At 42.0% G+C, this 25,863-nt stretch overlaps 1 protein-coding gene across 1 annotated transcript in view; it reads right to left on the bottom strand.

Moving 5' to 3' along the window:
- Nucleotides 1-3,731: 3,731 nt before the first annotated feature.
- LOC132895789 (uncharacterized) overlaps nucleotides 3,732-25,863 on the bottom strand; it is a 44,820-nt gene continuing 22,688 nt past the window's right edge. Inside the window, exons 2-11 of the mRNA XM_060936620.1 lie at nucleotides 25,108-25,216; nucleotides 21,530-21,599; nucleotides 21,232-21,388; nucleotides 18,434-18,539; nucleotides 17,280-17,355; nucleotides 16,989-17,148; nucleotides 15,980-16,085; nucleotides 4,521-4,596; nucleotides 4,212-4,386; nucleotides 3,732-3,788 (exon numbers count right to left, since the gene is read on the bottom strand). Of these exons, the coding sequence (XP_060792603.1) occupies nucleotides 3,732-3,788; nucleotides 4,212-4,386; nucleotides 4,521-4,596; nucleotides 15,980-16,085; nucleotides 16,989-17,148; nucleotides 17,280-17,355; nucleotides 18,434-18,539; nucleotides 21,232-21,388; nucleotides 21,530-21,599; nucleotides 25,108-25,192 (1,068 nt within the window). The 5' untranslated portion in view covers nucleotides 25,193-25,216. The remainder of the gene's footprint in view (nucleotides 3,789-4,211; nucleotides 4,387-4,520; nucleotides 4,597-15,979; nucleotides 16,086-16,988; nucleotides 17,149-17,279; nucleotides 17,356-18,433; nucleotides 18,540-21,231; nucleotides 21,389-21,529; nucleotides 21,600-25,107; nucleotides 25,217-25,863) is intronic.

The raw sequence follows: 25,863 nt of genomic DNA, 5'->3' as shown, positions 1-25,863 counted from the left end.
TCAAAAGCACTGTTCTAACTTGCACCAAAAGAAACGGCGACTCATGGGAATAGCGGTGTTGATTTGGTCGAACAACGTGCTACATGCGTGAAACATGATATCACACATGTATAACACCGTGAAACAACGGGCTAGTTGGTGAGCGGCGTATAAATTGAATGAGGTTTGTGGCAAAGACAAGATGAAAAGATTTGTCTCATGCAGAGACTGTACCACGGTAACCCGGTAATATGCTGAGAGTGAGACAGTGAGAGGGCCACCCCCCTGAAAATCTCAACGGATTTACACGATTTGGAAAAATGACTTTTTCAGAACCGAAAAAAACGGAGCTTCCGGCACATGCCGGAAAACTTGCACCCATGCTAATGCCAGACAGGAACATCACCTCAACAGCTTCTTTCTGCGTTGCCTGCGACACATCTTGAGTATATCCTGGCAGGACATTGCACCTAACAAGGATGTCCTCGAACAGGTGAACACTCCAAGTGTGTTTGCACTGCTATCCCAGAGATGCCTCCAATGGTTCGGCCATGTCTGTCGCATGGAGGAAGGATGTCCTCTATTGCAAACTAGCATCAGGCTCAAGACCAGTTGGCTGTCCAATGCTGCATTATAAGGAAGTGTGCAAGAGGGACATGAAGTCTGCCAAAACCAAACTTGACTCACGGGAAACAGCTGCATTTGATCGCAGCAACTGGTGTCGTATTGTCCAGACAGGTGTTAAGAGAGCTGAGACCAGGAGGGAACAGCTGTGGTACAACAGAAGGGAATGACGAAGAGCAAGAGCATGCTCCACACCACTGCTACCAACAGCATACATATGAAGCAACTGGCAAAGATTGCCACTAAAGAATTGTACTTTACAGTCACTGTAAACGCTGCTCCAATGCAGCAATCTGACATCTCCGGCGCAGTCTATTATCTTTCAAGACAGAAGGAGACGACAATGACAACAACCATATTTAGCCAGTGAACAATTCACACATGAAATGCAGGTTTATTCTTCATCAGTAATAGATTTATTTATTGAATAAGGCACAGCCGATACTGGCAGCAATAGAACAATTGACATTCATAACACACATACACACCAACAGAAAACATTAACAAGCAACTGTAAACAGGTCACAGCTTTGCAAACAGATTTTCACTGCAGAATGCACTCCAAAACGCCAGCTCCGCACTAGAGACGTCCTCTTGCTCTCAGTAAAACATGTCACACTACAGGATCTGTGACAGAAACAAGAAAGAACATAACTTGCTAAATTATATGCACAATCCATATGCCAGTTGCTAAACCCACCTTTCACAAAGTTTCTATCGCCTCATCTTGTCTACACTGACAAGGTTCTTCTGAATGGCAGAACAACACAAGCATACAGCTTTTTCATTTTCCCTAATGTAGTAAAACCATGTCCATTGTGAAAACAAACCTGCCTTGAAACCATGTCCATTGTGAAAACAAACCTCCCAATTTGAACCTGAAAGTCTAATTATGTAGAAACTGAATAAAAATTTATTACTCAAGTTTTTTTTTTTTTAAATGGATTTCAGAAGTCCAAAACTGTATCATTGGTACATGGAAACGTTTCCCAGCTCTTATTACCGGGGGGGACAACCCCCCCACACAAAAACAGAATTGCTAAAATCACAAAATAGAATTGGCAATTTTCTGAAACAGAAAATCATCAACCCTAAATGGGATAACTCGAGAGCATTAATAAGGCAGTTAGAAATCTGTGCTGTTGTTCTTCTGTGGCTTTTGGAAGTGGAGTCAAATTCTTTCTTGCTCTTTTGTTTTTTTGGGCTATTGTCTCAGCTTAATAGAATTCAATATCTGAAATGGGGGCTGGAGTGTTCATCTTTACGAACTCATTATTCCACTTACATGGAAGCTCAGTGCTGGCTTGCTTAGTATAACCATTTCATCCAGCTGCTTCCACTTTAAAAATTAGGGCTGCAACATGAGAGCAAGATTCTCCGAGCCTGTAACAGAGAAATTTTAAACTTATACTTTGTCCATCCTGTACATAAATATATATGTCTAATTACACATGGAAGCTAACTCACCTTACCTATATGTATACATACACGTACAATTAAGGCTATGTTCCTGAATGGGGCAGCACGGTGGTGCAGTGGTTAGCACTGTTGCCTCACAGCAAGAAGGTTCCGGGTTCGAATTTCATGGCCAAAGGGGGCCTTTCTGTGTGGAGTTTGCAGGTTCTGTCTGTGTGGGTTTCCTCTGGGTGCCGCGGTTTCTTCCCACAGTTCAAAGACATGCAGATTAAGTAAAATACCCAGCGACTGGGGTTGCACAAGCTAGTGCATATTTAGTGCTGGTCCCAAGCCTGGATAGATTTTGGAGGGGTGCATCAGGAAGGGCATCCGGTGTAAACCTATGTCAAATCAAATATGCGGAACAGATCCACTGTGGCAACCCCTAACAGGAAAGAATAATAATAATGCATGTTCCTGAATGTATGTCATCAATATTTTAATCTTAGTAAGGCTATATTAGAAAAATATATACATGTGGTCGCTAACCTACAGTATCAGTAATTTTAAGTCCCTTCAAGTGCATAAATTAAGTTAGTGCAGTACCATTCTTACAGTTCAAACTTCATTTGAGAAAGTCTTTAAAGTGTGGCCACTTACCCTGCCATAGAGTTACAATGTCCAGCCAACACAATACCACAATGTCACTAACAGCAACCCATGGCTGATGTGGACTGTCATTGGTTCTCTGGGATGGCAAGACATCGGCCCTCATTAGAAAACAGTGACTTGTCTTCATATAGTATACTATCTGCAACCAGCCAGAAAGGAAGAAATTAGTTGCATCTAAGCTCTTTCTGTTTTTCATAGCCTCCTTTGTATACACACCCAGAAAATAGGAAATAAAGTTTTAATATTAAGATTTAATTATTTACTATAGACTACATATCTACAGACTATAATTTATGTCTATAGACTACATAGTAGAACTATATTTTAGCTGTCTATTTGCCTAACATTAGTCTAAAGTTCTTAAAATGTAACTAAAATCTCTTACCTGCAGTATTGAGAAGTTAGTTATATAGCTCAGACCACTGTGTCAAACTGTTAATCCATTTATTAGCTGGGATATGAATATGACTTCAAATGCAAGACTTCTAATTTCTTGTCTTATCGTTCCCTGGCTTCCCAGGTCAACGTTTCAATGTATAGGACATGATGACTCTAATTTGCTCTAGTATTGATATAAACAATCTCTAAATTACAATTATAATTTGTATATTTACAAATGCCTTAATGTTTCTGATTGATTCAAGATATATATCCATCGCGAAATTGCTAAATAAACACTGACTGCCAACGAAAATGACTGGAATGTTTTCACCTCCCATCTTGGTTGCCAAGTGGTAGCCTTTTGGAAATGACATCAGCCCGAATCAGTCAATACTGAAGGGGTGTTTTGTTATTGATTTCAGACTTAACAAGTGAACTGATTAACTGTTTGTGTAAATTGTGCTATGCTATGTAATTTGTGTAGCTATATAGCACTAGCTAGATGCTAGCAGGAAAACCGCAGCAAGCTGTGTTAAAGTGTAAGGGTAAGCTTCTAGCAAAGTCATGTTTATAATTGGCTAGGATATAATGTTATAAAAGGTCATGAATTTGTAGACCGTTATGAAAGCCTATAATACTGTGCTACTGTACTGTTGTTGTGAGTTCTGAGGACATACCCTTTAAGCTGTTCCGTGGAGCTGCCGATACAGAGTAATGTTGAAATTACGAGTGCGGTACTGTTGAAAAGAGTTATGGTACAGAGTTACAAAAGATTGACTGCAAGTATTCAAGTATTATAATTTCCTATAATATAGAAGGTAATTCACCCATTTGGCCCGATTCATGGGACCCAATACCCTACACAGTTTCATTTAGGTAAACAATGAAATAATTATCATTTAATGATAATTAAACTATTATCATAACTATCATAATTCTGTCCTGAGCTGAACCAGGTATGTGTTTCATCAAGCACTTAAATGAGCACTAATTACAAAAAAAAAACCCTAACGTGTAGTTTTCTCTTCTCCAAGATAATTTTAGTTGTATAGCTCTTAGTCCCTGATATACTTGTACTAGTATGAAGCAAGTTGATCCGGAAATCATTGTAACTACTACCGTATCTGATATTTTGTGATTAACACAGAGTTTTATATTACCTTACTACCATAGGCGGTCTCATATTCGGTGCGTCGATACTTGTCTGCAAACAGAGATGTAGGTGTGGTCTCGAATGTTGAGGGAAAAACACGTGCAGTTTCTTTCGGAGGATGAGGTAGGCGATGACAATATTTTTCCGCATACTCAGTCAGCCACCGAGATTCAACATAGCAACTACAGAGAGTCAGAGTTAGAGAAATCAAGTTAATTGAGGGATAAAGTATACACACAGTAATCCAATGTTGACTGCAGATAAATTAATAATGACAAATTAAAGATGACTCATTCAGTGTTTTTTGAATAGTTACCTTGGGGTGCTCATGTCGGGCTGATCAGCCTTTATACGCTCTAGAGTCTCCTGCCGGGCTGGACGCAACACACGTCCTTCAAGGAAACAAACCATTAAACATATTGAATATACTAGAAACACATCAAATGTGATAAGACAAAATGTGAAGACAATCCACTGAGATTTTACACACACACAGACAAGTGCTCGAACTTTCTCGGCTAGAGCTGTACTTTTCACTTTTTAAAGAAAGCATTTACTTAAATACACAATACTTTCTTGAATTATTTTATATTTATACATTTTACAACACATGATAAATGTGCAAATTTCAAATTTGGAAGAAATGTAAAATTCATAATCTTCCCTCAAATGATTGTTAGTTTTTTAAAGTTGATATGCAATATTATGAGGCTGTAGGACTGGAAGTTAGGAGCAAGATATTATTTGGCACTATTTTAGTACGTTTATATTTTAAAATCCTTTTTTCTGCAGTTCTACAGATGACATGTAGATTACAAGTTTACAACATTGTCAGTAAACCCGCTGAAGCTCAACAGACTACAAACATGGACTCTCCGAACTACAACTCCCATAACACACAGCACCCTCCTACTGAATCACAGCTGACTGTCATTTCCTCAATCACCTGTCCCTCTATATAAGCTCACCTCTCCAACACACCTTTGTGAAGTATCATTCTGCTCTCAGTACATACCAAGGCCTTGTACCTTTCTGGCTGCTTATTCTGATTCTGGCCCTTGCTACTTTCTTCTTGTTTCTTGCTGTGTCACTCCTATACTATGTTGTTTGCCAATCGCCCAACCCTCACTAGTTTACTGATTCCCGCTTCTCGATTTGGCTTTGATGACTTTCTGCAATCTGTCTTCCTCTGTGTGTACAACCATAGGTGTCTGCATCCGTACAGGATACTTCACAGACATGGATGTAGAGGAGGGGTCCAAACAGACTGCTTTAAACGTGCAGGGGCGTTTGCTAGGAGAACATCAGCAGACGCTTGCCAATCTCAACACTCGGATGGCTCAGCTTGCAACAGTGATGTCGCAGGCCCTCCTAGCGCGCCCCGAGTCTCTTTCCAATCCGGTGTTGCAACTCCCCACTCCAGAGAAGTTCGCTGGAGATGTCAGTGCATGTAAAGGTTTCCTGTTACAATGTTCTTTATATTTCACCACTATGCCCAGCCTATCTGAGAAGCATAAGATCGCTAAATTCTTGTCTTTTCTCACTGGCAAAGCACTCCGCTGGGCAACTGCAAACTGGAACAAGAGTGGCGAGCAAACCGTCGGAGGACAATGCACCAATGGCGGTGTCCCGTACTAGATTAACCCGTGCTGAGTGAGCTAGATGACGCAAGGAGGGGTTGTGTTTCTACTGCGGGAGCTCTGAACATAACATCCGGAACTATCCGACCAGCCCGCGAGAACCCAACCGAACAACCCGTGTCCTCCACAAAGCTCTCCTCCAAGTCTTTCCAGTTACCAGTGATACTGAAAGTTGCATCCTCTACTCACACATTATCTGCTTTCATAGATTCAGGGGCAGAGGGAAACTTTATCAGTCAAGCCATCGTGCAAGAGCTCAACCTTCCCGTCACCCTGCTGCGCAGTCCACGTACAATCCATTGATGGAGGACCAATAGGTGACGGACTGGTCACTTCACGCATCCAACCTTTGCAAATCCAGGTTGCAGCATTACACAAAGAGCTCATATCTCTCTATGTTACGTCAACCGTTAATCATGACATTATTCTCGGGTATCCCTGGCTGCAACTCCATGACCCTCTCATCTCCTGGCAACACAAAGAAATTCTCCAATGGTCACCTACCTGCTTCCAGAGCTGCCTTTCCCATCCTCAGGTCCAAGTAGCCTCCACCTCTGTGGAGAGCCCTCAACCCAACTCCATTGAAAATGTGTCTGACTGCTATCGGAACCTCTCTGAGGTCTTCAGCAAGGGGAAGGCCTGCGGGCTACCTCTGCACAGACCTTACAACTGCACCATAGACTTACTACCAGGTATGTCTCCGCCTTGCTGTCGCATTTATCCCCTGTCCCAGAAGGAACACGCTGCCATGGAGGATTATATACAGGAGGCTCTCAAACAGGGATATATTCGCCTGTCCAAATCTCCCGCATCAGCTGGTTTCTTTTTCATGGGGAAATGTGGGGGCAGGCTGCAGCCCTGCATAGATTAGAGGTCTAGACCAGGTCACTGTCAAGTATCTGTGTCCTCTTCCCTTGGTTCCAGCAGCACTAGAACAACTACGAACCACCAAAATATTCACTAAACTCGACCAGTGTTTCCCACACACAGTCTCAGTCCGCGCCCGCCCACACGCGCACACGCACAGCGACACTGACGCACCCGGCCTGACATTGCTTGCGTTGCCTATCTGAGACAGCGTGAGGAGACAACTCTGATAAGCTACATCCTGTCTGCATCTACATGTTAAGGTAAGTTTATACAACTTTATGTAGCCTTTGACACGATTGAGAAGATGACACTTAGGCTACGCTATTGTGCTTTATAGGCATATGGAGAGCACATTGATGGATAACATTAAGTGTATTGTTTCAGTAAAATTACTTTGTCCATTTTGTACTGGCAAATCTACCTTTGCTGTAAGGCAACAGTAGGCTATTTTGAGGCAATATTAGTTAGACCTATGTAGTTATCTAATTCGTCAAATTAACTTTATCATCCTACCAGGATCAGGTCGTTTCCAAATTCACCGGCGAAGTGCTTCCCGCTTGACATTGTATGTGCGCAGTCTATCCAAGTGATGGAGACGTGAAGTGACAGCAGTGATAAACTAATCTAGGTCTGCATGTACATGTTAAAAGGGAAAAGTAGTCTATTCTAACAGAGAGCGAACTTCGATGCCACTTTTGAGAATTAGTGCTAGTAGCCTTAACGTGATTTGTTACTGGTGAGACGGAGGACGTCAAATTATTTTTAGCCTTTTCTAATAGGCTACCTTCTAAAGGTGAAGCTATTAGGCCACATAATTAAGGGAATGTAATGTTAGTTACCTACTTAATTAAATTAACTTCTTGACTCGAATTTGATCGTTTTCAAATTTACTGATGAAGTGTTTCTCCACTAACGTAGGCCTTAATGCAACGCGTTGAATGTCAGGTGACAATGCCAGCCTTATTGTAGATGCAACAGCTGTAACAGAAAATCTCCGATCCTTATTAAACTGATGCTAAATTTTTGTTAATTCAGATCATGAGCATTTTGAATTATTTCAAAAAGAGGGATCGAAATTCACCTCAGGATGAAGAGGTAGTGACTGAGGTAGGCCTAACATCAACTGCTTGCTGTCTTTGTCAGGATGTCAAATTGGTATAACACTCCTAGCAAGTGAATGCGATGAATGGGGGCAGATATACCCATTACTCAGCCACTTGGCAGTGATTGCCCTTGTTGTGCCGGTGTCGAGCGTGAATTATGAAAGAGACTTTTCCACAATGAACAGGGTAAGGACATCTGCAGGCAAACCAGTGATGTGAATTTCAATTTACATTTACCCATTGTTTTTATGCTCAAATCCCACCTAAGTTCAATCTCACTTTCAGTTAAATATTTCAGAGTGAGCTCTACAATCACATGACTCATTGTAGTAACAAGTTGTTTGCCATTTTAGGTCAAAACAGACCTTCGTAACAGACTGCAAGGAGAGCACCCGGCCGCCTGCTTGAGGATTTCCATTAACGGGCCACAACCAGAAGATATAAATTATGAAAGGGCACTCGAACTCTTTTTTTTTTTCTCTCAAAGCCAAGAAAAATCAAATGCACAAGTGCAGGGTGTGGTCTTTGTAAATAGGGCAGGCATTTGTCAGGGTCACTTTTGACATACAGCAGAGCTAGAAGTCCTTGTTTTGTAGGACTTTTTGTAGGAGTTCAGGGTGTGAAGTATTGTAGGATTTTTGGTTTGGTTGCTATCTGTAATATGTTCTTCTTGTAGGACTGCCCTCTGTAGCAGCATGCTAAAATAAAATACAAGGTGTATAACCAATACCAACGAATTTGTTCTTTGTTAGTCTTAGTTTAGTAGTATTAGTAGGCTAAACAACCCCGCGCACCCCTGCAATTCAACTGGACACGTGCCCCCCCCATGGGCTGCCCCCATAGTCTCCAAAATTTCTGTGGGAAACACTGTCGACTTACGCAGTGCACACAACTTGATCCGGATCAAGAAGGGTGACGAGTGGGAAAACTGCCTTTAGCACCACCACTGGACACTTCGAATACTGGGTCATGCCTTATGACCTTTCTTCGGGTCCTAGTGTGTTCCAGTGTTTCATCAATGACGTGCTCCGGGACATGCTGGGTAGATATGTCATTTCATGGGTTTCCCCAAAGCATTTTAGCATGTCGGGCCCGATACGCTTGCTCTGCCTGCCGATACGCTTAGTCGCTTTAGTTAAAATCCGATACACTTAGATTTATACCGATACGTTAAAATTTCCTACTGACAAGTAACTAGATACATAGGAGAGCAAATAACAGATCCATTTACATACTGATTGATATTTGTGTTAAACAAGCGGTCTTTTTTTCCAATGTTTGTGTTGATTCTGTCAAAGTAATATGTCTGCGTGGTATGATGTAAACAAACTGTAATCTGTTGGCTACATCAAGATCACGTGTTCAAACCGTACAATAAAAATATCGAAAGAAAACGTCAAACATCCCGGAAGTTTCCGATTCATTATAAGTGATCTCATTGGCTGCCGATGTTGCCCCCCACCAGACGGACAAAGCTGACTGACTTTAATAAGCTAGGAGAAGACTTGCTGGACAAATTAATTCACATCAGCATGGATGACAGCGAGATGAGCTATGAGAGGGTTGCCCAACATTGGGCCAAGCAAAAGCCAAGGAGAATGAATCTGCTTTTAAAGGAGTAGAAAACTTAATTCATTAGTTTGGGTTTGCAGAAAGATTATGTACTTATAAACACTCTCACGAAGTGAAGTTGTCCAAATGTGTCAAATATAGCATAATTTCAAATAATCATCATAAGCATTTTTGGCAGTGTGATGTCACTGGGATCCATTTAACAAAAGAAGGCTCCGGATTATTCTTTTGTTAAAGGCTCACAGTGACCTCACACTGCCAAATATGCTTATCATTATTATTCGAAATTATGCTATATTTGACACTTATTAACACAATCTCTTCATGAATGTTTTTATAAATACATAATCTTTCTGCAAACTTAAATGTATGAATTAAGTTTTCTTTTCCTTTAAATATGTTTTAATCTTAATCTACTCCATTTAATAAAATGCCAAAATTTGAACTTTATAATATGCAGTTGCCTTACTTTTCAGTGCATCTTAGTTATACATATATTATGGTAATTGCATCAGAAACATTCTAAGTCATTACAGTTATAGTAATACAGCAACTTATTTTAAGGTGGCAGTTCTTAGGTTCAGATCCCTTTGTGATCAACAGGAGGTCATGATGATCGATTCTCTTCATTGGATTGCATAAGATGGAGCAAACCACTGGTCATATTTTCATGCACATTTTTGTTACAACACTACTTGATCATAGATAATTAAGTGCAAGGGATCCCCCTGGATTTTCAAATCTATCGTATACCTAAGTAATCTATAACAAAACAGTTTAACTTGCATGTTGAACTTTAAGGTGAAATTTCAAATGTGTATACATTAATACTATTTAGGTCAGAAATCATTGAAGCACTGTTAAAATCTATCCTATAATCATGTATCTAAAACCTATCAGAGACCCTGAAAATGCACCGGAGAGCATCTATTTTCAAAAAATTTTCCGGGGGGGCATACCCCCGGACCCCCCTAGTTTCACTTCGCGCCGTTGGCGCTCAATTGTCTGTGTTTTATCATGACAGAATTTAGGGCTTTAATTTTTTTCTGGGGAAAACACTGCATTGTGTACATAGACGACATACTCATCTACTCATCAGATTTCCTGCTTCACCAGGAACACATCAGAGCAGTCCTCAGGAGACTACTGGAGAACAACCTCTACATGAAGGCTGAGAAGTGTGAGTTCCACCAAAGCAGGCTCTCCTTCCTGGGCTATGTCATCAGCGCCAGTGGAGTCAGTATGGACTCATCCAAGGTCTCAGCCGTAACATCCTGGCCAACACCTCGCTCTATCAGAGACCTTCAACTCTTCCTAGGCTTTGCAAATTTTTACCGTCACATCATCCGAAACTTCAGCACTCTGGCAGGCCCGTTAACCTCGCTACTAAAGAAAGGTCCCAAGAGTCTACATTGGAACCCAGCGGCTGAGGAAGCCTTCAACAGACTCAAGCAAGCTTTTACGACAGTCCCTATACTCCAGCATCCAGATCCTGCAAAACCGTTCATCATAGAGGTAGATGCGTCCAACACTGGAGTAGGGGCCATCTTGTCCCAACGTTTTGGGGAGAAACAAAAGCTACATCCCGTAGCCTTCTTTTCCAAGAAATTAACCTCAGCAGAGAGAAATTATGATGTAGGAAATAGAGAGCTGCTTGCAATCAAATTGGCTCTTGAAGAGTGGTGGCACTGGTTAGAGGGAGCAACACACCCTTTCACTATCCTTACTGATCATAAGAATCTTGAGTACCTCAGAAAGGCCAAGAGACTGAACCCTCGTCAAGCCAGGTGGGCTCTATTCTTCACGTGGTTTGACTTCATCTCGTTCCGTCCAGGGTCCAAAAATGTGAAGGCGGACACCTTATCCAGGGCATTCGAGCCATCCCACCACAAAACGTGTTCCCATCCCATTGTCCCACCACAATGTTTCGTGCAGTCCATCACCTGGGAACTGGGCAAGGAAATCAATGCATCTCAACCCCAAGCCCTGCCGGTCAACCTCCCACCTGGTCTTCTCTGTGCCAAATGCATGTGCCCAGGTAAACTCATCACCTGGGCACATGCATCTCCCGCCACAGGACATCCAAACAGCCAACGAACCCACCCAATGCTAAGGAACAGGTACTGGTGGGAAAACCTGTTCTCAGAAATCAACCAGTTTGTCGCCTCCTGCTCCGAGTGCACTCAAGCAAAGGTCCCGAGACGCACCCCCCCCCACCCCCCCCACCCCTGGCGGGCAAACTATGCCCACTACCTGTTCCCCAAAGACCGTGGTTTCACCTGGCAATCGATTTATTTATTTATTTTTATTATTTTTTTTTTAAATCACTGACCTACCTCCCTCTCAAGAAAACACCACAATAATGGTAACCATAGACAGATTTTTGAAAGCCCTGAAACTCATCCCGCTGCCTGGCATCCCCACAGCCTCTCAAACCACAGAATTCTTGTTCCAGCAGGTCTTCTGGTACTATGGCATCCCAGAAGACACAGTTAGCGACTGGGGACCTCAATTCATTTCCAAGTTTTGGACGAGCTTCAGGGAAAGGTTGGGGGTATCCGTGAGCCTCACTTCCAGCTATCACCTGCAATCCAATGGTCAAGTAGAGAGAGCAAACCAGGAAATTGGCTGCTTTCTCATAATCTATTGCATGTGTAACCAGGGGGACTGGGCACGCGTCCTGCCCTGGGCTGAGTATGCACAAAACTCGCTGAAGCACTCTGCCACCCAACTAACCCCGTTTCAGTGCATACTCGGCTACCAACCGCCCTTGTTCCCCTGGGACAATGCACCTAACCAGGTACAAACTGTCTGACTGACTGGTTCAAGCGTAGTCAGACCATCTGGGAAGAGGTTCACCAACGTCTGGAGTCAGTCTGTGCCAAGTACAAGATGTATGCAGACAGGCATAGAGGAGAGACTCCCAACTTCCACCCAGGCGATAGAGTTTGGGTGGCCACCAAGAACCTAAGGGAGACCAACATCTGTAGTAAGCTCCACCCTCGATACATCGGCCCATTCAGAATCCTGCGCCGTATCAACGAAGTATCTTGCCGTCTCAAACTCCCTCCCCACAGCCGTATATCACCCACATTCCACGTCTCACACCTCAAACCTGCCATCCTGGGGCCCCTCATCAGAAACAAACCAATCCAAGAACACCCCTCACTCAATCGTGAAAAAGACCCCATCTACCAAGTCCACAAGATCCTAGATTCAAGACGTAGAGGAGGCCAAGTCAAGTACCTGATAGACTAGGAGGGGTACGGGCCAGAGGAACAAAGCTAGGTCAAAGCCAAATACATCCTTGACCCCCTTCTGAAGCAAGAGTTCCATGCCCGGTTTCCTAGCAAACCAACACCCAGAGGTAAGGGTTGCCCCAGAAAGATTGTCGCTCCCAGAGGTAGCTCCTCTGGGGGGGCTCTGTCAGTAAACCCGCTGAAGCTCAACAGACTACAAACATGGACTCCCCGAACTACAACTCCCATAACACACAGGGCCTTCTGTCTCCCACCTACTGAATCACAGCTGATTGTCATTTCCTCAATCACCTGTTCCTCCATATAAGCTCACCTCCCAAACACACCTTTGCAAAGTATCGTTCTGCTCTCAAAAGTACCTTGTACCTTATTCCGATTCTGACCCTTGCTACTTCTCGTTTCTCGCTCTTTGTCATTCCTACACTGTTTGCCGATCGCCCAACCCTTGCTAGTTTACTGATTCTGACTCCTGCTTCTCGATTTGGCTTTGACGACTTTCTGCAATCTGTCTTCCTCCACGCATACATCCATAAGTGCTTGCATCTTCACATACAGATTACAAGTTTACTGGCTTGGGGGGGAGGGGCTAGATAAGGATGGTCACCTGCAGGACCCCTCCCCACGGCTTCTATTAGAGTATTTTAACCTGAATAAACAGTTAAAGGTGTCATATTTAAGCCTTCAGATTTATTTTACAACAATAATTCAAACAATTTTACAACAGAACTTTTTTTTTATATCCAAGTTGCAGTTTCAGCAGGAGATCTGGTAGTGTTCTATTCGGCCAGGGGCAGAATTTTGATTTGAAGGGGTGTGTGGTGAGGGGACAACAAAGTACAGGCACAAATCCTCAAAAGAGCTTATGTTTTTCAGATACCCCTACCCAAGGTCTATCTGCTGTACTTGGGTCTTGCAAAAGAAATCTTGACCTCTATTAAATTATTTGACCACGAGTTGGCCTAGTGGTTAGCGTGTCCCCCTCTCGATTGGGAGTTCTATTCACGGTCGGGTCATACCAAAGACCATCATAAAAATGGTACCTACTGCTGTCTGGCAAAGCACGCTGCAATACAGATGTGAGTGGGGAGTCAAGCTCTTGTGGTTACCAGAGGACTAGCCCCCCACTGTAACCCTAGCTATGTAATAGATGAGAGGCCGAGGGCTACGGAAACAGAGATCGGCACCGCCCTATGCACCACATGGCGTGGGAAGGGACTTTGATTAAATTATTTGATTAAATAAAGGTTGTATATGAATGAGAGAATATCTTGGAGGAAAGTTCACCCCTCCAATACAGTTCCACAGACTTGGCAAGGAGCACTGAAGATATTCTGGAGCCTCATGGTGGCCTCACTAATAAGACACTTCATCCATCCATCCATCCATCTATCCATCCATTATCTGTAACCACTTATCCTGTTCTACAGGGTCACAGGCAAGCTGCAGCCTATCCCAGCTGACTATGGACAAGAGGCGGGGTACACCCTGGACGAGTCGCCAAATCATCGCAGGGCTGACACATAGAGACAAACAACCATTCACAGTCAATTTAGAGCCACCAATTAGCCTAACCTGCATGTCTTTGGACTGTGGAGGAAACCGGAGCACCTGGAGGAAAGCCATACATACATGGGGAGAACATGCAAACTCCACACAGAAAGGCCCCCCCATCAGCCGCTGGGCTCAAACCCAGAACCTTCTTATTGTGAGGCGATAATGCTAACCACTACACCACCCTAAGACACTTCATTTTGGCTTTAATTTGTCACCCATCTGTACCACAGCCTCTCATACCTTATTGTTTGATTCGGTAATTACCTCACCCGAGATGGAGTCCACCAGGGGGTGAGGTATTGTTTTAGGTCAGGTTTCTTTGTTTGTTTGTTTGTTTGTTTGTTTGTAAATGTTACAGGAAAATGGCTGGACCAATCGTCATGAAACTTTCAGGATAGATGGGAATTGGTCTCAAATAGAACCTCCAAAATTTTGGGGGTCATCCAGCCAAAGTCAAGGTTACGGTAACCAAAAAGGTGTTTGTTTTTTAATTTAAAAAAAGCTCTGAGCTCAGACTACAGGAGCGCTGCCTCGGAAAGACTCTGCCCACAAACACACTGATTGGATCACTATCTGCCTCATTTGCATACACTTGTCATTGGATGGTTTCTTGGTTCGTTTACATACGCAAAGGAAGGGGGGTTGGCCACGCCCACTTTTAAACCCCATTGATAAAAACTTCCCTGCTCTGTTGATTTTATTACTATAAATTATAAATAAATGGACTAAAGAAATCACTTTCAGACATGTTTATGCTTATTACAGAGGGAAAGTGCGTTCCACTGAGCTTCCACTGTCTGTACTTTTATATTATTCTACTCTTACCTCCTACAGTTTTTGAAAGTGAAACCTCCAAACTGAGGCTGACATACACGCTGTCGTAGGGGACAACAGAATCAGAATCAGAACCATGTTTATTGGCCAAGTATGTTCACACGCAAGGTCAAAATCAAGGTCAAGTTCACCAAAAATGTCAATCGTTTATTCGCGATATCTTCCTTCATATTCATCATAAGTGCTACCGGGCGAGATTTGTTTTGCCTGGCAACACTTGTTTGTAATTGGCTCACCTCTCCACTTTCTATATACTGTTCCTGCTTCCTGTCTATCACCTGTGACAGCTGTCCCTGCTGAGTTACAGAATCAAGAAATTATTTCCAAATAAAAATGCTTTCATGAATGAAAGTGTTATACTGTAATGATTTAGAGATCAAAATGATATATGAACCATTTATAGTTCTAACTGATTTATAATTCTAATTAGAAAGTCAGATAGCTTATTTCTTCTTTCTGTAATTTGTCTTCACTCACCTCTCCACTGCCTATCACTACTTGGATTTATGTGTTGCATGAAGAAGTACAGTAGTAGATTGACTGTGCTCGTTTGATATAACATAAAAAATAAGTCATTTTCTATGGCTAACTAACTTGATGTTTACAAAGTGATATTATATTCCAACATTAGCTCACTATGAATATTCATAACATAGTGTTAGCTAACTTAATATAGGGCGTGTCTGAAGACATCACTCACACTCTAAAAAAAAATAAGTAGTATGTCTTCCATCTTTTGCCATTTCTGACATTGCTAACTACTGTTTGAATCAAATTGTTTGAAGTCATCAAACTTTAAAATTCATCTACAGTGTAACATGACTTTATCTAATCGGTACCTGATAGAGTTTAGATTAATATTGTTTTTTACTTGACAAGTCAGAGCAACAGTTTTGATGATGTTAAATACCAGCTGTTCTGTTAATGTTAGTATTTACACACCAGGTCCAGCTTTTGTGGACCCTGAATGAGAATCCTGAAGACCAGCTGCCTGGGGATGGTGGTGTGTTGTAGGTTTCACCAGAGGTGGAAAAAGGCTCTGATTTGTCTATGAGGGAAAAGAAGACAAGAGGTATAATGTGTGATGAATAATCTGATCATTTTAATCATTAAACTAAGGTCAGAACGTCACAAAGAAATAGCAATCATGACAAGTTCATATTTGTCTAGGTCATATCGCCAGACAGGGATTGCATTAACTCAGAAATCGTGCATTTTTACACACAAAAACGCCAAAATATGCATGTTCAGAATTTTAATGCATCCTGGGACACAGGGCTCCTATTTGAAGAATTTTTCCCAATTGCCTTGGCAAATCTGTTAGATTATGTTGTTTAACAAAGCAAAAGTGAACAGAATGAAAAGGTCAAAACAGAGGCCTTTCATGTGACATCATCGTAACAGCGGTTTTGTTTACGCGGCTATATTGCCGGGCAAGCTTTGTGTTTTGACAACGACCGGCACAAGTGTACATGAGTGACTGTAAGCCCAATTCAGTAAACATCTACAGATAAACTTGTAGAAGTTACATCTAAAAGAACAATGCCAGAGACCTGTAGTTCTTTTGGATGTAATAACAGACGTGGAGATCAGCCTGGTTTAACTTTTCACAGGTTCCTGATGAACCCAGAAAAACGGAGACCTGCAGTTAAACAGGAAGACCGGCTGATAAAACATTCCCGTGTGTGTGGAGAACATTTGATATCAGGTTAGTGATATAAAAATCTGTTATGTATTAAAAAAAAAAAAAGAAATATTTGGGATCCACAAAAAATGTCAGGGGACTCCAATTTGGCCAGTCATGTGGCTCCCTAGACTCAGATTGAAAAATCCTAGCACCATCCCTGTCCATAGTTACTCTGCCAAATTCTATAAATTTAGTGGAGTTTGGCAATCATTGCATGGACTACTGTGTCCGCCATTTTGTAATCAGCATAGAGTTTTATATTACCTTATGATGATAGTCGGCCTGGTATGAGGTGCACAGATTCTTGTCTTCAGCTTGTCTTATGCTGTCAGCGGTCAAATACTGATCGCGTGTAGGTTTCTTCAGGTGGTGAACTTGCAGGAAACCAAAGTTTGCCCTATACTCAGTCAGCCATTTAGTAGACCTGCCACAGAGACAAGAGAGAGTCAGAGAAATCAAATTAATCAAGGGATAAAGTATACACACAATAATCCAATGTTGACTACAGACAAATGAATAATGACAAATTAAAGATGACTCATGCAGTGTTTTTACCTTGGTTTGTTCATGTCGGGCTGATCAGCCTTTATATGCTCTAGAGTCTCCTGCTGGGCTGGACGCAACACGCGTCCTTCAGAAAGCAAACAATTGAACACATTTGAATGTACTAGAAACACATCAAATGTGATGAGACAAAATGTGGAGACAATCCACTGAGTTTATATATATATATATATATATATATATATATATACACACACACACACACACACACACACACGTGCTCGAACTTTCCAGGCTAGAGCTGTATTTTTGACTTTTTAAAGAAAGCATTTGTAGCATTTACTTAAAATATACAATACTTTTCTTAATTATTTTGTATTTATACATTTTACAACTCAAGATACATGTGCAAATCTCAAATTTGGAAAAAATGTAACCTATTGAATATCTTCCCTCAAATGATTTAGTTTTTTTTAAAGTTGATGTGGAATATTATGAGGCTGGAGGACTGGAAGTTAGGTGCAAGATATTATTTGGCACTATTTTAGTACACTTATATTTTTAAAATCCTCTCTTCTGCAGTTCTACAGATTACATGTGTTCACAGTCTTATAAAGATGCTATTCCATTCCATATTCAAGATGCTATTCCATTTTTCTTTGTGATTTGTTACTCAGAGATTTGATCAAGAGAATTGCACTGATTTTGTTATTTGGCCCTAAACCCAAGTTCAAGATGAAGCTTTGATAAACTTGCATTATGATAAATTTGCCCTGAAGGGCAAAATAAGCAAAGAAGAGCATTCATTTTGATTTAAATCAAATAAATCTAAGACGTAAATGGAATTTAACAGTCTAAACACAGCCAAGACTGGAAACATCTTTCCTACCCTTTAATCAGCTCAGTAGTCAAGGATCAGTCAATTTCCTTATTGTAACAGAGAATTACACCAGATGTCCTTATCACTCATTACTATTCACAATCCAACTTCTGTTTTTAAGTGAGTCATCTGGTTATCTCCACTGTTTTCTCCTCAAACTTAGACTTAAGTAATCAAAATTTAAAATGAATCTACGATGTAACATGACTATCTAATCGGTACCTGATAGAGTTTAGATTAATATTGTTTTTTACTTGACAAGTCAGAGCAATAGTTTTGATGATGTTAAATACCAGCTGTTCTGTTAATGTTAGTATTTACACACCAGGTCCAGCTTTTGTGGATGCTGAAGGAGAATCCTGAAGACCAGCTGCCTGGGGATGGTGGTGTGTTGTAGGTTTCACCAGAGGTGGAAAAAGGCTCTGATTTGTCTATGAGGGAAGAGAAGACAAGAGGTATAATGTGTGATGAATAATCTAATCATTTTAATCATTAAACTAAGGTCAGAACTTCACAAAGAAATAGCAATTATGACAAGTTCATTTCTGTCTTGGTCATATCTCCAGACAGGGATCGTGTTAACACAGAAATAGTGTATTTTTATGCACAAGAATGCCAGAAAATGCATGTTCAGAATTCTAATGCATCCTGGGACACAGGGCTCCTATTTGAAAAATTTTTAACAATTGCCTTGGCAAATCTGTTAGATTATGTTGTTTAACAAACAAAGCAAAAGTGAACAGAATGAAAAGGTCAAAACAGAGGACTTTCGCGTGACATCATCATAACTGCGGTTTTGTTTATGCGGCCATATTGCTCGGCAAGACTGGTTCATAAAACATTCTCGTGTGTGGAGAACATTTGATATCAGGTTAGTGTGAAAGCTCAGTGTAACCTTAAAATGTATATCTGGATGTGAGCTTTGGACGTGGTATATTTGATTAAACCTAATGCTTGACGAGACTAACATGTTTGTTATCTACTGATAATGTAGATTCAGCTAAACACCATAAAATATGCTAGATCTCAGCCCTGCCTTCTTTATTACGACTAGAATTCCAAGTTTGAGCTTACCTTTGTCATAATAAGGTATTTTTCTTTATCAGGAATTTCTCATAACATTCCAGCATGAACAAAACCTGCCTTGAAATATTAGTAGGCATCTACACTTTTGTAAGCCTTTAGCATCTCTGGAGTATTTAGAAGTCCCAAATACTCAATAGTTCAGGATGTTGTGTCCCAAATCCAGTAGCTGGTTTGCTGTACAATTTTCAAGTGGAATAAATACATTTATGGGTAAATTAAGAAGCCTTTATTTTTTTATTTTTGTCACATGTAAACTCAAGCACAGCGAAATGCCTCCTCTTCATTTAAACCATCTGAAGCTGTGAACATGCATGCACAGAGAGAGAGAGAGCATGCATTGGGCAGAATACATAATAACATTTGTGAGTAAATTATATGGATCTGTGATACCTGTATATTTCAGCTTTTAGATGTAACACAATCTGCTGGTATAAAATAAATTTTTAACCATTTCAGAGAGATTGTACTGATTGCAGTCGTCTCAATTTTCATTATTAACTGTTGCGACTGTTTGTTTGCCTAGTAATATGGCGGGTGCTGCGTGAAAAACTAAAATCTGTGACGTCAAGGGAAAGTCTTCTATAGACCCCTTGCACAGACATCACACTTGTGTTACCAACCATTTCTACCTTTCTCCTGGGGGACAAGCAAACTTTTGTTTCCATACTGAAGACAAGCGATATTGAAGATGTCAGACATCTGTAGTTCGAAGAAAACTACAGCTAAAAACATTTTATGACCGGATTACTTGGATAATCTAAGTCAGAAAGACACAAAGCATAGATATACATGGAAATTAGAGTTTATTAGTGGTTACGATCCATACAAAATTCCTTGAAAGGACTGGAGTGATGATGTAGATTTGAGACCTCGCGTTACCTACATAGATGTAGGAATGTACCTTCTCACTGCATTTTCTGTTTTATTAAAACAAACACACACACTATATATATATATATATATATATATATATATATATATAAAATCTCCATTATCCGTAGCCACTTATCCTATCCTACAGGGTTGCAGGCAAGCTGGAGCCTGTCCCAGCTGACTGTGGGGTACACCCTGGACAAGTCACCAGGTCATCGCAGGGCTGACACAGACAACCATTCATGCTCACATTCACACCTACAGTCAATTTAGAGCCACCAATTAGCCTAACCTGCATGCCTTTGGACTGTGGGGGAAACTGGAGCACCCGGAGGAAATCCACACAGACAGCATGCAAACTCCACACAGAAAATCCCTCACCGGCCGCTGGGCTTGAACCCAGGACCATCTTGCTGTGAGGTGACAGTGCTAACCACTACATCACCATGCCACACACACACACACACACACACACACACAGAGACAGGTTCTAACTAGGCCTTTTCAGCATATCGGGCCGATACGCAAAGTTTCCTTACCGCCATGTCCACCATATTGCAGATATACCTGTAAAAGATGCCACTACACTAATAAAAGGACTTGTCAATCTTGAAAATGTGGTATTTTGTTTAATTTTCTCGTTATCCCCACGTGATGGCAACGGCACGCTGCCATGCAAATGGTGTACATTCGGACATACTCCACTCCCCGTCCACGTAAGCGCCCAGTGCATAGCTGCCTGAGTAGTTCCACGTGGAGATTGTCACTGATCATGCTAGTCCAGTTTACCGCCTTCCTTATGCTGTGTTTGCGGTAAAGTGCCATCCATGTTAAGAGGCGCTCATGTGCCATGCACGTAATATGCGCCGGTCTCTGGCAAATTTTTTTACATTGTATTGTAATTGAACAGCTGAAGCTGAAAATAAAGCTTACACATTATAATAATATATGTATTAAAAAAAAAAGAAATTTGGGATCCACAAAAAATGCCACGGGACCCCAATTTGGCCAGTCATGTGGGTCCCTGGACCCAGAACGAAAATTCCAAGCACCATCCCTGTCCATAGTTACTCTGCCAAATTCTATAAATCTAGTGGAGTTTGGAAATCATTTTATGGACTACTGTGTCTGCCATTTTGTAATCAGCACAGAGTTTTATATTACCTTAGGATCATAGTTGGCCTGGTATGAGGTGCACAGATTCTTGTCTTCAGCTTGTCTTATGCTCTCGTTGGTCAAATACTGATCGCGTGCAGGTTTCTTCAGGTGTTCAACGTGCAGGAACCCAACAGTTGCCCTATATTCACTCCGCCACTTAGACCTGCCATGGAGATGAGAGAGAGTCAGAGTTTGAGAAATCAAGTTAATTGAGGGATAAAGTATACACACAATAATCCAATGTTGACAACAGATCAGTGAATAATGAAAAAGACTATGTAGTCACTGTTTTTTGATTAGTTACCTTGGTGTGTTCATGCTGGGCTGATCAGCCTTTATATGAGTCTCCTGCCGGGCTGAAAGCAACGTGTGTCCTTCAAGAAATCAATCAATCAATCAATAGAATGTCCTCAAAACACATCAAATGTCCAATGCAACAAAGTTTAAATGTGTGTGTATGTGTGTCTATCTATATATAGTGGATATAAAAAAAAGTGTACACACCTCATTAAAATGATTTTTCTGATGTAAAAAAAATGAGACCATGATAACTAATTTCAAAACCTTTCCCACCTTTAATGTGACATATAACCTGTACAATTATTTGCCCAATGTTCAACCCTTCTTTTGTCAGTTCAAACCAAATGAGTCAACACAGGTGTGGCAGCGGAGGCGTGGTTGAGTGCCACTTTGTGAATGGAGGGCAAGGCCGGGGAAGGTGAGTGGCAAAGTGATTACACCGGTGTGTCTCGTGTGTGTGTCTCTTGCAGTAACAGATGAGGGCTTATATGGAGAGAGGAAGCAGAGAGGAAGGAAGCTTCCCTGCACGCTGTGCGCATGTGTGTGTGGCATGTGAGAAAGTGCTTTCACTGCAAGCTGAAAGCTCAAATAAAAGTTACCAGAGTAACTAGCCCACCTGTCCCAGTGCTTCAGTATTCCACCACTCCCAACAAAGGTGTTACACTAGTGCTGAAACCCACGACACTGAAGCAAACCGCCAACATGGCATCCACGCCATTCAAGCAGCTCATCCATGTCCTCACTGCCACCCAGCAGAACCAGTACCAGGTGCTGGTTGTACTGGAACAGCAGGAGGATCGCCAGGTGTTCCAGAACATGCTCGCATTGGCAGGTGCCACAGCGTCAGCGGGCTTCCCCCACATCACACTGATGAAGATGGGGCCCCACGACAACCTGGAGGCCTTGCCCCCTCCCTGTCTCTGCACCACAGAAGTGAGGGTCGACTCCCATATAGCCGACTCGCCAAGCCCATGATTCCCCCCTTCCCTCCTCCCCTTGTATTTCTGTTGCTCCTCCCCCTCAGGTGAGTAATCCCTGAGCCACCGGTACAGAGGTGAGGCCCAGGCTCCCTGTCGCTGCAGGGAGCCTGGGCACTTCCAGGACCAGTGCCATGCGATGGAAGTAGGGGCAGTGGTCTGGATCCCTGACGTGCCAGAAACCACCCCCGATCGCATACTGGTTAGTAACTGAAGGGGTGCCTACCACACACTGGTGGATTCAGGCTGCAATCAGACCTCCATCCACCAAAGCGTGGTGTAAGGTGAGACATTGGGTACAGCACATTTGGTGAAGGTTCTCTGTGTGCCTGGGGATGTTCATGCATATCTGCTGGGTTCTGTCTGAATTCAATTTCTGGGGAAAAATCATAGTGTGGAGTCAGTGGAGAGTCCACGCCTCACTCACCCACTAATTCTGGGAACAGAGTGGCCAGGGTTTAAGTGTTTGATGGCGCGAGCAGCGGTGGGTGGGTCCTGCAGTAAAACGTCATGGGGGGATCCTAGCTTAGCATTGGCCGGGGAGGCTGTCCCAGAGCAATCTATGTCGGCTCTCCGTCATAGCAACATGAAGAGTGGGGAGCACCCTGGCCCTCTCTGCTCTGTTGGGGACTCTCTAGAGGAGTTCCCTCTTGAGCAGGCACAGGATGAGACTCTGCATCATGCTTTTGACCAAGTGAGAGTAGTCAATGGTCAAACCCTCCAGCCCAATGTTGCACTTACCTGCCCATACTTTTCAGTAATTAAGGATAGGTTGCATCGAGTGACATAGGACACTAAGACTGGTGAAAAGGTGACACAATTGTTGGTTCCAAAGAGCCGCAGGGAATTCATATTCCATGCAGATCATTATAACCCTCTGCCAGGACACCTAGGGCAGAACAAAACACTGACCCATTTCTATTGGCCGGGGATTCGCAGGGATGTCTGCAGTTGGTGTGCAGCATGTCGCAAATGCCAGCTGGTGAATCCAGTGGCCACCCCAAAAGCGCCATTGCACCCTTTCCCTGATCAAGACCCCCTTCAAAAGAATTGGAATGGATCTTGTCGGGTCACTACATCAGTCTGCATGAGGGCATCACTTTATCTTTGTCCTTGTGGACTATGCAATGTGATACTCAGAAGCAGTACCACTGCGTAACATTTCCACGCATAATGTCACAGAGGCACTATTTGAAATTGTCTCCCAAGTCGGGATTCCGAAAGAAATCCTGACTGATCAGGGCACAACGTTTGTGTCACACACCCTCCTCAAACTCTGAGTTACTAGAAGCTAAATCCATCCACACAAGTGTTTATCACCCACAGACAGACAGCTTGGTCAAAGAATTTAACCAAACCCTTCAAAACATATTTCATAAGTTTGGAAGCAAAAACACACGTAACTGGGATAAATGGCCCGAGCCCCTAGTTTTTTGCAGGATGAGAGGTTCCACAAGTGTCCTCAGGGTTTTCCCCCATTTGAATTATTGTACAGGCATAAGCCACATGTCATTCTAGACGTCATATGTGAAAATTGGGAGGAGGGACTGTCTTTTGATTAAATTTAAATTCAATATATCCTCAACCTGCATGCAAAACTCCACACACTCAGTCACCTAACCCAGGAGAATTTGTCGCAGGTACAGGAATGTCAGTCCCTGATGTACAACAGGGGTGTGCACCTATGGGATTTTACACCAGGAGATGTGCCAAGTCCAACCCACCTCGAGGGGGGTTGCAAAGCCAAGTCCAACAATGTGGGTTAACCCTTTCAGACACAAAATCAACATGGGCATAACCCAGGTTCGCCACTTGGTATGTAAAGTGTATTGGTTTGAATTGCCAAAGGAAAGGTTGAACATTGATCAAATAACCCAGGACCAACCTTGGTATGAAACAGGTACAGTACCAATCAAACATTTGGACACACCTACTCATTCATAGCTTTTTCTGTATTTTGATTATTTTCTACATTGTAGAACAATAATGAAAACCTCAATATTATGAAATAACATATGGAACATATATGGAATTATGTGGTAAACAAAAAAGTATTAAACAAAATATGTTTCATATTTATATTCTTCAAAGTAGCCACCGTTTACCTTGATGATGCTTTGCACACTGCTGGCATTATCTTAACCAGCTTCATAAGACAGTCACCTGAAATGCTTTTCAGTTAACAGGTGTGCCTTGTCAAACGTTATTGAGTGGAATTTCTTGGCTTCTTAATGTATTTGAGATCAAACAGTAAATAATAAAAATACAGTAAATAGCCCTATTCCACAACTGTAGTAATCCATATTATGTCAAGAACCACTCAACTAAGTAAAGAGAAACAGCAGTCCATCATTACTTTAAGACATGAAGTGTCTTTTAATTAATAAAAATCAAGAAAATCCATTAAATTAGGTGTATCCAAACGTTTGCCTACTACTTACTCTATGTAACGTGACTATCTAATTGGTGCCTGATAGAGTTTAGATTAATATTGTTTTTTTAATTTGACATATCAGAACAACAGTTTTGATTATGTTAAATACCAGCTGCTCTATTAATGTCAGTATTATCTCATGTATTATATTAGTAATGCTAGTTTACACACCATAACAAGCTTTTGTGGATGCTGTAGAAGGTAAACCCTGAAGACGGGATGTCTGCGGATAGCGGCATGTGATAGGTTTCACCATAGGTTGAAAAAGTCCCTGATAGTTCTGTGAGGGAAGAGCAGACAACAGGTATAAAGTGTGATGAGTAATCTGAGCATTTTAATCAATACAAGGTAATGTGCTATACCAGGGCCGTTTCTTGCTAAAATGGTTGCTCTGGGTCCCTGGACTATTATTATAGATAGAAAAATAATAATTAAAAAATAAATAAATAAGCAAGCTCTACTATCCATCCATCCATCCATCCATCCATCATCTGTAGCCACTTATCCTGTCCTACAGGGTCGTAGGCAAGCTGGAGCCTATCCCAGTTGACTATGGGCAAGAGGCGGGGTACACCCTGGACAAGTCACCAGGGTGACACATAGACAAACAACCATTTCACACTCACACCTACAGTCAATTTAGAGTCACCAATTAGCCTAACCTGCATGTCTTTGGACTGTGGGGGAAACCGGGGCACCCGGAGGAAACCCACGCAGACACAGGGAGAACATGCAAACTCCACACCGAAAGGCCCTCGCCAGCCACTGGGCTCGAACCCAGGACCTTCTTGCTGTGAGGCGACAGTGCTAACCACTATACCACCATGCAACCCCAAGCTCTACTAATATTTGGCAAAAGATATATGTATCAGGCACTCACAGAAGGCCTCTTTGTGGTGCAAAAAAACCCCCCAGAAATTAGATAAT

The sequence above is a fragment of the Neoarius graeffei genome, chromosome 12 (assembly GCF_027579695.1).
Source record: "Neoarius graeffei isolate fNeoGra1 chromosome 12, fNeoGra1.pri, whole genome shotgun sequence".
NCBI lineage: Eukaryota > Metazoa > Chordata > Actinopteri > Siluriformes > Ariidae > Neoarius > Neoarius graeffei.
The sequence above is the reverse complement of the archived record's forward strand: the minus strand, read 5'-3'. Positions and strand labels throughout refer to the sequence as shown.